Source organism: Vollenhovia emeryi, unplaced genomic scaffold, assembly GCF_000949405.1.
Source record: "Vollenhovia emeryi isolate VEMERY1.0 unplaced genomic scaffold, V.emery_V1.0 DF939161.1, whole genome shotgun sequence".
Classification (NCBI taxonomy): Eukaryota; Metazoa; Arthropoda; class Insecta; order Hymenoptera; family Formicidae; genus Vollenhovia; species Vollenhovia emeryi.
The window spans coordinates 1564951-1579164 of record NW_011967205.1 but is presented as its reverse complement, the minus strand read 5'-3'; the positions used below and the strand labels follow the sequence as shown (position 1 = coordinate 1579164).

The window sequence follows — 14214 nt, the reverse complement described above, 5'->3', positions numbered from 1 at the left end:
TCGCTTATTAGCGACTCATCAAATTGTTGATCCGCACTTGGTATCTGACCCAAATTGGGTCACCTAGACACTAAGGCCCGGTTTCGTCGTTTAACTTAAGCTTAGCTTAAAGCGTTCCTTCCAACTTTAGAAAGAGACGAACATGAATTAAACTAAGATTGAAGTTAAGCGGGGTTTGGTGAGACCGGGCCTAAGTCTTTTGTACCCACGTATACATATAATATAAAATATAACACTATAATAGACAGCTTTAACAGAAAGAAATCGTAGAAAAAATGATATTAACGATAGTGTTAGCGAAACTGATTTATGGCCAAATAAAAGTACGGATAATCGAGCTAATGGTAGGTATTCCGTGTTTTATCTTACTTCATTCCACCTGACATAAAACACCGGAACTGCACATATTGAGATAATACCTCGCTAGAACATTGACTTTTCAACCGGCCTGCTGTTATTCAACTTTTATTCAATGAAGAGGAACTCGACGATAACGACGTAACGTATAATCTTCTGGAGAATTTAATGAAGTGCGAATGGCTCTAATTTCTTCAATAATGCCACAAAGAGTCATTACGGTTTCAACGAAAGAAAATAATCGCGTTACGCAATTAGTCTTGAGAAAATTACTAGAAAAAGCAATCCTTCTCGTCATTAGATCGTCTTGGAATTGCTCAATTAAAGAAAAATATCAGTTCTCGGCAATTATGATCTTTCAGTCTTCAATTCATTATTAGTCAACGTTGCAGAAGATAGCAATCAGAAGATTTCTCGGAAGACAAAGATAAGCGAGATATATATATGTATACAAATATGGTGGCGATCGTGGCGCAGAGGATTGTGCGCTGGTCTGGTAATCCGAAGACCCGGGTTCAAAACCGAACAAAAACATTGTTGGTTTTCGTTCGATCGCCACATAGCGAAGTGGATATAGAGAGAGGTGTTATAAGAGGTTTGGGCACGTTCCTTCAAAAGCGCCTTGTAACCCTAAGGGGAATCAATAAAATGTACTAGTACTACTAACAATAAGAAGAAAAGAGAAAATATTACTCACTATCTTCATCAACGGTAGTCTTTCCAATCACGCCAAAACTATTGCAACCTGATAACGGTACCTCGGGGAATAATCTTGTGAATATCTTTACAACCGACCTAATTTTTTTTTATATACAAATATGTCGAATTAATTTTACACGGAGAGAATTTCCTCTTAAAGTTTACCTTGAAAATCGTGTAATCGTGGGAGAACATGGCATTTCGAAGAATCTTATGAGTTTTCTAAAATTTTACCATACATTTTACTATTAAAATTTATGGTAAAATAGGGGAGAGTTGCACAGTGTAGGGAGAGAGTGTAATATAGGGGAGAGTTGTCGAATGCGTACCTCATCAATATTTCATATTAATACTTGATGTAAGCGACATTTAGTAATAACAATATGAAATCAATGAGAAATAAGTAATATAGACAAAAGAATTAACATGATTCCTCTTATTTTGTGAATGTTAACATTTTAAAAACTCAGGTATAACTGATGTTAATTTTTTATCAATTTGCATAGCTGATTATAATGTAACTATGGATTTTTTCCGATTAATTTATATATATATTCGATGAAAATCCGATGAAATGTAGTTACCGGTGAAATTTGATCGAAAACCCGATCATATTTTTCATTGGCTGTACAATTTAATCGTATATATCCGTTTGTTATTATAAAATTGGATTATCCATTTATTTATTATTATCGATTATCCATTTATTTATTATTATCGATTACATTTAATCGAATATTGTTCTCAGTCTAAGTATAATTACTAGAAAATGTACGGTAAAATTTGAGAAAACTCTCATAAAATTCTTCTAAATGCCATGCCGTCCCACGATTACATGATTTTTAAGATAAATTTTAAGAGAAAATTCTCTCCGTGTAGATTAACCTTACGATTAACTCCTTCAGAGATAAGAGTAATTAAAAAAATTCTTTGTACATTGTCAAAGACGTTATCTTTAACAAGTTAAAAGGCTGCCGGACTTTCAGTTTCAAACTGCTACGTCTAATGTCTCGCGACTCATATCCTTAATTAGCGTATCGCTCTTGATGAATCGCTACGCGCGCTCGGAATCACTTAATTTACCTGATAACGATCACGACGCGTCGGTGGCTTCGCTTGCACCGCTAATAAGTTTCACGTATGCCACCGCGTGCCTAATTAACAATACACACACGAGGAAGCGCCGCGCATCAAGGCGCTGATTCGAGCAATAACACGTTCGGTTCTTTACGGTAATGCCGCTTTGTCCGAGCACTTGAACTTACCTCGCACATCACCGAGACCGTGAAATTCACGTGCACGCTTTCCTATTACCTTAGCATCAACTTAGCACTACAGCGCAATTTTTTTCATTCAATTAAAACGTCCATTTTTGGTCACTTATACGCGTCGGAGAAATCGTTAAAGTTTTTCTTGCTCCACTTTTTAAAGCGGACGTAGCAGGCTACTTCCGACACGGGAAGTATCTGACGTAAGCTATCGTTGTTATTTTTAATTACAAATCGTGTCTTATTATTGCACGCCTCTCGCGAGATAAATGAAGGGGGAGACGTCGGAAGATACGAGCGTCATAAAAGTAGATAACACACACTTACCACGGACTCCTGATAAATTTTGCGAGCAATAATGCTCGTACTCTCGAATATGTCCTTCCCAGGGCCGGAGGCGAAGCACATCTCCTTCTTTCCAGGACACGTGTACTGGTCGGTGCAGTTTTTGCCAGAGAACTCGCACTTTGGCCCACGCGTATTTGGCGAAACGTCACCGAGATTGGTCGAAGCAAAGGCTGCTACGAACTCGCCCTAGTGCACAGAAAAACGTCATGACGTTTGCATCACGAATTTATGTATGCGCGTGAAAACACATCAGTCTCTGTCTGCTTAGTCTCGTCGTTCAATAAGCATCGTTATTCAACTAAATTATAGAGGAAAGTCCTCTATTATGAGATAGGATTCTAATATGAGATGAGATTTGATCGAAAAACCGATCATATTTTTCATCGGATATAACAATTTAATTGTACATATCCGTTTGCTATTATGTATTTGGATTATCCGATTATATTTCTCAGCGTACGGATTCACGTGGAAGTTAAAATTACTTTCAGACACGTGTGGCAAATGTAAGATGCCCCACCGGCATATGATCGTTTACCATTATAATGGTAAACAAATATATACAGGGTTTAGTCGTGTCACGATGAGATGCACTATGTTTAAAGTAGTTAACTCTTAATTGTTCTGATAAGATTTGCATCTCCACGTGCGAAGTTAACCTGCAGTGATTGCAAAATATGCTCATGAATAAAACCGCGTTAGATCTCGCACACTGCGTGCTATTTTTTATTTTATACGTTTACATATTGTACACTCTGTACGCGCATCCGAGATTTTTTGTTCAAGCTGAGGCGCAACCGTCATGCGATCATGTTGAGAAACGAAAAAGAAAAGAAGAGAAAAAAACGAAGTGAAACGTGCAACAGCGTGAACAATAAAATTATACAATAGGAAGGTCAAATGGATTCGCTTTTGAAGAGGAAAGAGAGATAATGGTGCATACACGCAATCCCTTCTGCATGGGGCTCGTGAAACTGTTGTCTGCACGCGATGTGTAATATCTATAAGTGCGTTGAAATAATTTATTTAAACTTGGGGTATGTGCACTTTAGGTGCTTTCGCATACACGCCGTCTCGATTGCGGCGAATTGGCTCGTTGAAATATTCGTCCCTTTTAGACTCAAAAGTTTTCTGAAACTGAACATTACAGCCAGCCGTTGTAAATACGCGGAGGGAATTTTTTTTCTTAAAATTCACCCTGAAAATCGTGTGATCGCGGGACAACGTGGCATTTCGAAGAAATTTATGCGAGTCTTTTGAAATTTTAACACACTGAAAAAAATTTCTATTGGGCTAACTAATTAAATACCCTAGTAGCACAGTGCATTGGCTAAACATTGGCTCAATATTGGTCCAATGTTGGTTATATTAGAAGTGCATTGGCCGATATTGTTCAACGTAAAGCCAATATTGGCTATGGAATAAATGTAAATATTGCACGATAATAATTAGATAATATTAGATTAATATCGGAAGTGCATTGGCCAATATTTACCCATGTAATAAGAATATTGGTCTTATATTGTATCAATATTAGACCAATGTTGCTGAATAAACATATTGGCTAAATAAAAGAATGTGTCTATCTCACAATATTGGACCAATATTAGGAATACTATAACACTGAGAAAAATTTCCATCGAATAAACCTATTAAATAGTCTTTCCGATGGTTAATTTTATCCGATGAAGTTTGATTAAAAGACCGATCATATTTTTCATCGGATATACAATTTAATTGGATGTATCCGTTTGTTATTATGTAATTGGATTAGCCGATAATATTCAATCGGGCATTTTTTTCAGTGTAGATTTACATTATTTCTCAATATTGCGCTAACATATTGTGCTACTACACGGAAAAAATAGTTGTTAATCAACAAGATCAGTGCAATGGAAATAAAATCGTTGAGACAACATCAGTATTAATGAATGAAAAGCATCAGATTGTTGTCTTAATAATCTGGATATTTAGTTCAATGCTTAAAATTAAAATCCATAGCAAATACAATTGAGCGATTTATTTATGTTTGTGGCAGCCCGTGACGTTAACGTTTAATTGACGCAACTTTATTTTGCCTAATACAACAGCATTTTTGTTTCCATGTAAGTAGCGTTTACGATTAAATTATGTACAGGGTGTACTAAAACCACCGGATATCCTTTTAATCACAAATTCTCTAGAAACTTTCAAGACAAAAATTCTAATAGAAAAATGTCGAGGCTATAATAGTTTTTAAATAATAAGCGATTACATTTCACAAATGACAGGCCTGAGATTTCGTGCGCTCAGGTACGGCGACACGACAAGTGATAAAGGTGTTCCTACGAATATCGCCCTTTTTAGCATAGTGACAACTTTCACAACAGACTTAACGATTCATTCTCGAATTAATTATTCCTCTTGTTATCTTTAACCATTTCTTAACTTTGTGTAACGTCTTATTAATAATAAAAGGGAGGGGTTCACTATGATGAGCATCTTGATCAGACTTTGATATCCTTTGATTTAGTCGACCTCCGATATTCTGAGTGAACTTGAAATTTTCAGTTAGATTCAATCTAGTCTCCTGCCTCTCTTTATCCTCAAGTTTTCAAAATAACCGATCATCTTCCCAAGTATTTTCTGTTCCGTTAAACGGTAACTTTGGTTCTCGCTCGCTCGCGAAACACATAGGAACACTTTTATCACTCGTCATGTCGCCGTGCCTGAGCGCGCGAAATCTCAGACCTGTCATTTGTGAAATATAATCGCTTATTATTTAAAAACTATCATAGCCTCGACATTTTCTTATTAGAATTTTCCTCTTGAAATTTTCTAAGGAATCTGCGATTCAAAGGATATCCGGTGGTTTTAGTACACCCTGTATATATCCGATAAATTTGATCGAAAAACCGATCATATTTTTCATTGAATATACAATTTAATCGGATATATCCGTTTACTTATCCGATTATATTTAATCGGACGTTTTCCTCAGTGTATCAATAATAGGCTTACTTTGCCGACCGTAGCGTTTTTGCTCATCGTTTTCTCTAAGAGGATCGAAGCGTAGCCCATGTTATCGCTGGAGACCAAATGGTTTGTATTGTTCATGCTAGTTGGATGCACGGCGAACCAATTTATCGAGCCCAAGGGCTTTTCATCAGCACCGATGAACTGCATCTGTGTTAGAGTCTTGTCCACGTCGTACTCGTATCTGGAAATAAAAAGAAAGGGGGAGCATAAATTTTTCGCAAACGTAACTTTCTTCCGCGTAAGAGTACTGTATAACAGCGAATATACACTGCCGTCTTTGTATTGTATTTACATTTCCGTATGTCGTAAAATCGATTTAAGCGACAAGTGGAAGCAAGCGGTCGTGAATTTCCGAGAATGCACACGCCTGTGCGAACCTCGCAAACACGTCGACATGTGTCGTACATCGTATAATACGCAATATACGTGATTGCTATATGTATTCCGAGAATTAATAAACCTCGCTACCGAATATTCACTGCCGCGAATACATTCTACAATCCCCTTACTAAGCAATTGCGACGTGATTTGATCGACCGCGTTATTTGAGAACGTCACGTTTGTAACTCGACTGCAAGGCTAAACTCATAACGTTATAAACACTAGCTCCCGCTCTTATAATAATAATATATTAACAATATTCTGCTTTCCCATCGGAATTAATTTAAAATCATTACGATGATGCAATAATTATCATCGCTTTCATGTCTAATTAGTACTGATTTGATTGACCGCGTGATTTGAGGACGTTGCTTTTGTAACTCGACGGCAAGACTGAATTTGTAACGTCACCAACACTGACTTCTCTTACAATAATAATATATTAATAATATTCTGCTTCTCGATCGGAATTAATTTTAAATAATTGCGACGATGCAATAATTATTATCGTCTCCATGTTTAATTAGTAATAATTTGATGGACGGCGTTATTTGAGAACGTTGCTTTTGTAACTCCACGACAAGACTGAATTCGTAACGTTATATTGGCTTCTCTTGCAATAATAATATATTAATAATATTCTGCTTCTCGATAGGAATTGATTTTAAAAAATTGCGACGACCAATAATTATCATCGTTTCCATGTCCAATTAGTAATATTCTACTTTATAAGATTCAAAGAGTAAATTTTCATCAATTTTCTCCGCTCTTTTCTAAAAGAAGCACTTTTGAGAGGGAATCTCCGTGAGATATTTTGTCCCCTTGAGATACTCCAAGAGCGCCACTTCGTCACTTACTTATCCCTTTCCGACTTCGGATTATTCAGATACGCCTGCGGGCTCCTGTTAACGTTGGCGTCCAAAACTTTTCCGTGAGCAATGAAAATCCTTCCGGGCACAACGGCATCATGGGCACGCTGGATGCTCTATGGTGTCAAAACAAATATCCAGACGTTAGCGGCTGTTATCTCTGATCAAGCGAACCGTTTGCGCGGTGCAATGTCGTAATAATTGTTTGCTCTATGCTGTCTACTCACCTTCGTTATACTGTTGACGATAGCGTCGAATGATTCCCTGACGAAGCCGAATGTGGTTAAATCGAAAAGCACATCCAGCATGAAACCACCGGGGGCCGAGTGCGTGTGCGTGCCGCTAATCATCACGTTCCTCTCCGTGTACATGTCACCAAATTGGATCTTCAATTTACGCAGCACCTGCGGCGGGGGGGTAAGGATTGTGATTAACATCGCGTGATGATCGTATTTTGCGGCGAAGCTTACGATTCCATAAAGAGCGAATAATGCATTTATCTACGCACGTGCTGAACAAACGACACTTGAGGATTGAATTGTTTTAATACACTGAGAAAAATTTTCATCAGATAAACCAATTAAATAGCGTTTTCGATAGTTAATTTTTCCGATTAAATTTTGGATACATTCGATGAAATTTATCCGATGAAATGCAGTTGCCGATGAAATCTGATTGAAAAACCGATCACATTTTTCATATACAATTTGTATGTAAATTGTAACCTGTAACTTTTATTTCCGTTTTCACTATTTTTCTTTTTTTCTATTCTATACTCTTTTCTACCCCATAATACTGTGGCCATCTTTTCTTTACAAATCTGCACAAAAAATGCGGTTGAATTAAAAGAAATAAAGTAGCTTGAATTAAACGTTAACGTCTCACGGATTGCCATAAACATAAATAACTCAGTCAATTGTATTTGCTATGGATTTTAATTTTCTATGCAGTATTTTTAATGTTTATATAGCAATACTTTGAGCTTTAATAAAGTTAATATACGAAACTATTTAAAATAATGAAGATAAAAAGATGTCGTTTGCATTTCTAAAAGCTATAGCTTGATTCATTCTATATGTAATATTTTCTTTAGATTATTACACGTACAATGAGAAAATATAATATCTTTAGGAACCTTTTGAGGAAAGAATAGTAAAATTTCATATTACGTACTACGCGAAGATGAAAAGAAACGATATGTTGTAGTACAAATTCAGTATATACTTTTTGTTCACATATTATCATTATAAAGTTTTCTATTATGAGATAGGAGTCTAATATGAGATAGTAGGTTCTCAACGTCCAAATTCAATCACAAATCTTTTTTCGCAACGATTGCGAGATTTAAGAATCAATTTTTCACTAAACAAATTTCACAAAGGTAATAAATTCATGGTGGAACCAACAGATGGCCTATTAATTTAGTAGAAACTCCGCTATCTTCATTTTATTCTACAACTCTCTAAAAGTCAATCAGATTGTCACTGAAAACGAATAGTCACTAATTCACTATAAGAATACTCTCTAAAATTTGTGGAGTGAAAATACTGCCATGGAGTGAAATGTTTAATCCATTGGATTAATATTCATTCTATTGGAAGAAATATTCACGCCAATAGGGTGAACATTTCTACAAATTTTAGAGAGTACCACTTAAAATCTCAGTGGTACACTTCCAACTGTGAATTAGTGAATATTTACTGCTTTCAATGGTAATCCACTAACTTGACTTTTAAAAAGAATAGTTTGCGGTAACACTTTCTAAGAATTCCAAACTGTACGGAAATTGCGCTTTTATCAAAGGCCTTTAAACATGATCGATGGAAGTCACAAATAGCAGACAGATAACGCATGAGTTGTCTGTGAAACTATGAAACACTTGAAACATACTACGTGAAAAATTCGAAGTCGTTTTTCTAATATTATCTTGAATATTATACATGAGATGCCTCAAGGTTTCTATTTCGTCATATTAACGTTGCTTGACGCGCAAAAAGATTCGTATGGGACAAAAGAGTGAAATTGCTCCCGTACAAAAATTGCGAGATACCTAAATATTCATTTCCTCTCTCTCTTAAGTTTATCTAAAATCAATACAAGAAATGTAATTTACGTAATCATACGACTAAGAATGGATATATGTACGTTACCTCCTGTCGAATGTCATTGCCTATCATCGCACTCTCCACGCTGACAAACACGAACCTTTCCACGCCGTCGTCAATTATGAAAGTTCTGGCAAACGTTCGAAGATGAATGCCAGTCCCTTTCTGCTCCATTTTCGCATATCCCATCTGAAATTGCACACAACGTCTATTTACATCTACTCGCGTGCAAAGCCCTCATTGTTCCCCTTTGTTATTTCATCGGGTTTAATTATCGCGTTGGTTATTCGAAAATTTTCATGGGTGTATTCGTAACCTTTTTAATTTTTCAAATAAAAGCTGGGGGAGATACATCCCTCGTGATTTTATTCTCCGACATAATAGATTTTTTCCATCAATATCAACTTTTTCCTCATTGTTCGCCAAAATATTAATGCAGCGCGCGATTTCTCGGGATTTTCGGTTTCGAGCCGCGCAATGTGGGATACTAACGAAGACAATTTCTGCGGCCGGCCCCGTGCTGTCAGCTCTTCCGACGCCGATACTGTACGAGGCGAGGACGGTGGGTGATAGTAACAGGAGTAGCCATAACGCAGATAAACTACGAGTTCTTAAGAGCGACCGCACTAAAGTATCCATTCAGTTTTGCGAGCCCCTCGGCTGTCCGGACTGAAAGCAAAGAACAGAATGACAGATCGCGCCTGTAACCGCGAACGATATATCTCGTACCACGATGCTGCAAGAGCCTTATAACTTTATTGTTTGCCGTCGACGGGAAAAATAATCGCCGATTTTTCCAATTACGTTTATCCGCTCGTCGAATGACGAACAACAACGTTCGCGCCTTGTTGCGCAGCGATAACATGATACAACGGAGACGCGTCGCAGTCAGAGATAAGGGACTCTAGGTGCACATTTTATCAAATGCGTAACGCGAGATGACGCGAGGAAGGTTGCGCCGCTTAAACCGTTGAATTATTAGCTACGTCATGCGAATTCAATGTCATGTCAGTGCACGCTGCGAATACCTAAATATAATCTTATCTTATTATTTTCACGCGGATATTTTTATTCTTAATGTACACAACCACAGATAACGCGCATTAATAACTCGATGGTGTACGGCACGTCGATCGCGTAATTAGCGGCGATTGTTTCGAGCTACGTCAAAACATTTGCCGATGCTCCTGTTGATCGCGCGAGCGATTTCATCAATCGCTAATTGAACCGTAAAGGAGGATTATCGATCTGAGAAGCGGTCCAAGGACGACGGATGGCCGACGCGAAACCACTTTCTCTGATCTGTGGTTACGAGCGTTCACCAAAAAAAAGAATGCATAAATAAAACTTTCACGAGCGTTACGTGATTTCACCTTTCGAAGGCTGCTGTCGGAGTTACGGCAGGAATGTGGTTTACAAGGAAATTGCGGATCTGCAAAGAATGCAAAGGATGCAGCGCAGCAGTCTTGCTCCTCCGTGTTAAACGCTCCCTTCCGCGCTGTCGCTCGAACAAAACTGTGGGGATTTTGGAGAGATTCGCCTCGAAGTAACTCTATACATCATACACAAGTTAAGCAGAAATCGTAAGAAATCTGCATATTGCGATGTCGCAAATGTCATGAATTATTAAGCACGAAAAATTACAAAGATTTAAATATAATGTATGACGTATGCTTTGCAACTTCTATTTAAATATAATAATCGGAAAAATGGTGATAAATAATAGCGCGGTAGAAATAAAAAGAAGCTCCATGAATACAAAATTCCGGGGAACTGTGATATTCGATATGGCTATCTAAAAATCAATCAGGGGATTATCACTGAAAACGGTGACTGGTCACTGATTTTCAGTTATAAGTACACCGCTGAAAATCGCAGTGGTACACTGAGAAAAGTTTCCATCGGATAAACCAATTAAATAATGTTTCCGATGGTTAATTTTTCCGATTACGTTTTTCGACGTACACTTTGCAACTTCTATTTGAATAGAATAATCGGGAAACTGGTGATAAATAATAGCGCGGTAGAAATAAAAAGAAGCGCCATGAATACAAAATTCCGGGGGAACTGTGATATTCGATATGCCTCTTTAAAAATCAGTGGATTATCACTGAAAACAGTGGCTAGTCACTAATTTTCAGTTATAAGTACACCACTGAAAATCGCAGTGGTACACTAAGAAAAGTTTCGATCGGATAAACTAATTGAATGGTGTTTCCGATGGTTAATTTTTCCGATTACGTTTTCCGATTAAATTATGGATACATCCGATGAAATTTATCAGATAAAATACAGTTACCGGTGAAATTTGATTGAAAAAACCAATCATATTTTTCATCGGATATACAACTTAATCAGATATATTTTTTATTGTGTAATTAGATTACCCGATTAAATTTAATCGGACATTTTTCTCCGTGTATACTTACAGCTGTAAATCAATGACAATTCACTGATTGATTTTTAGAGAGTGGAGAAAAGAAAAAGTGACGAATCACCTATCGTGGTGCTATTTTTTTATACTCTTGTTTTTCTAACTCTGCTGTCGGTCATAAAAAATGATAGTAGTTAGTCACGAATGTCGCGCTGTCAAATTGCGAACGGAACGCGCAACGTGTCAGCGAGTACACAGGTAAACTTACTATCGATGGAAGAGCACGTTTACGCGTGTTCTAGATGAGACACGTAAGTATTCATGCACGCATAAATCGCTCGGTATTCCAAGCGTTTTAACAACTACATTCTCAAATGCGTCGAGCGATACGGATGCATCAGCGTTCGAGTATGCTGGGTGCGCACACCGCAAGCCAACGTAGCCTCGCATCCGATTGTGCGATACGCAATTGTACGCGGTTCGAAATATTATTCATTGTCGGTACACTGTAAAAAAGTATGTGAAATTAAATACATAATAAGTGTAGGGACCACACTATTAATAACGGAAATATATAAATGTATACATTTTTATCAAAACATTTTTTCTACTCTTTGTTGTGTAAATACTTATTTATATACATGATGAAAAATTACAAAAAATTGTAAAATTTACACAATCAAAAGTTTACTTATTATATGTATGAGGTAGTAATTTTACTTACAAGGAGTAAATTTACTGACGTATGTAAATATATACCTTTAATAGATGGTCCCAACATTACCCACTATAATAATTGTAATTTTACATGAACTTTTTTTACAGTGTAGTCCATACTTGTAATTTTTAAAAATGTGAATCCCATACACTGTTTCTTTCCACCTTCGTCCTGCGAGCCGGTTTCTTTTCGGACATAACGCAGTGTTCTTACGGACGGAGTTATTATCGTCAGATCAAATTCGCATAATCAAATCGATAAACGATTTGTAATTATGTTTTAAATGCTAAATTTAGCATTCGATACCCCCCTCCCCGTACTGTAAATTATTTTTATTGCGAAAAATATTACCTCAGCCAGAATTCGAACCTGGGACCACCCTCAATCCGTGAAGGGCGTCTTAGCCAACTCGACCACTGAGGTCATTGTATAATAATATTAGTATGACCTTGAATAGCGTTCTCAAGGTCACACGAAGATCACCCTAAATGGGACCTCCTATTTTTTATTGTATATTCTTGTAGCTTATCTCGAGGGTATAATTTTTTAATATTTCTAAAAACAGCGGAGATATTCGAGATGGACAAAGTTACTGCCTCACCCTGTATATCAGCTAGTATAATGTTACGTAGTAATATTTCCGAAAGCAAACATTTTACCGTTGCAACAATCTTGCAACAATATTGTAGCCACATTTCATAACGTTTATGCAATGTTGCACTCTTGCAATGAAATGTTGCCACAATGTTCCTGCAATCTTGCTGTGCTGTAATGTGTTTGTCTGGTTGCTAGATTTAGGAATGACGAGACTTAGAGATTACCAGTATTAGATATTTCTTGTCCATTATTATAGAGGAAAGTCTCCTGTTATGAGATAAGCTCTTAATATGAGCGGGATTTCTGCTAAATTAATAGACATCATCTGTTAGTTCCACTATCAATTTATTGCCCTTTAAGTGAAATCTGTTTAATGGAAAATTGATTCTAAAATCAACACAATATGTAATATGTATTTTAACAGAGTGTCAACGTCAGATTACGTCTTCTTCACATGAAAAGAATCTTAATGTGCGAAGAAGATCATGAATAAATATAAATTAAAACGAAATAGCGCGCGCAACGCTATTTCCAATAAAGTATTTAATACCGATTTATATTATTATTAAAGTAAATAATTCGATAATTTTTGCCCATAATAAATGAAGATCTGCAATTTAGTAATATACATTTGTATACACCAACTATTGAGGTAAAATCTCTAATCTTATTAATTAGAATTAAAGTAACAACGATTTTTGTCTCGAAACATTTTCTCGATTGAACAGAATTAATCGTTAATTTAATCAATAACAATAAGTCCGCGGAATAATACGCAAAACGTAGCAACAGTCACGGAACAAAGTAATGTACAATAAAATATTAAGTACGGAATTTTCCATTGCGTAGGCAGGCCAACGAATTCTCAACGTTTTTTTGTTGTTTTTCACGTTATCGTACGACGTTACGCGGGCCAATGTTTACCTGAAGGTCGCCGCGCTATCACTCGCTCGCCGAATGTCGTGCCGGCAGGCAGTGGCGAGAGTCGCTCCGTGCGTGGTATTACTTTTGCGTTATCGGTTTCCACGACTCGATCGCGACGAATGTAGGGATAAAATGCTATCGATTTGTACACCTCTATCAGTAACGAGTAACGTTCCTCGATTAATTATTATGTTTCTACTTGTAATGAGAAACGAATCGCATGTTGAGGCGACGGTTCTTTATCAACGTATACGTAGATATTTCACGAGACTAACTCATCTAAAATATGAATGTAAACCGCGGTACTTTGTCGCGGTTACATCTCGTTTACCGCGCTTTTAATTATCTATCGATTTCGTGTAATCCGGTCTATTTTCGAGAAAAGAGAGAAATTTGTGCGATTTCGGCGTTCGCGCTGTAATCCGCTCTGTCGTTCTTCAATATTTCGTGCGTTTTGCGGTATCTCACATCGCGTACGGGAGTGCTCGAAATTTCGCGCGATCGGTAATTTTTGCGAGTGAGTGTTGTGTAAGTGCCACAAGGAAATCTGAGAGGA

At 37.0% G+C, this 14214-nt stretch overlaps 1 protein-coding gene across 2 annotated transcripts in view; it reads right to left on the bottom strand.

Moving 5' to 3' along the window:
- The window catches only part of LOC105564653 (neutral ceramidase), a 59151-nt gene that overhangs the window by 41780 nt on the left and 3157 nt on the right, over window positions 1-14214 (bottom strand). Inside the window, exons 1-7 of one of the 2 annotated variants that reach the window (XM_012017189.1) lie at window positions 9775-9868; window positions 9538-9714; window positions 9091-9234; window positions 7168-7344; window positions 6929-7056; window positions 5673-5871; window positions 2652-2858 (exon numbers count right to left, since the gene is read on the bottom strand). In XM_012017189.1, coding sequence (XP_011872579.1) covers window positions 2652-2858; window positions 5673-5871; window positions 6929-7056; window positions 7168-7344; window positions 9091-9234; window positions 9538-9684 — 1002 coding nt within the window. In that variant the 5' untranslated portion in view covers window positions 9685-9714; window positions 9775-9868. Of the gene's footprint in view, window positions 1-2651; window positions 2859-5672; window positions 5872-6928; window positions 7057-7167; window positions 7345-9090; window positions 9235-9537; window positions 9715-9774; window positions 9869-14214 lie in introns of those variants that run through there. The other variant, XM_012017188.1, reaches the window with a different exon arrangement.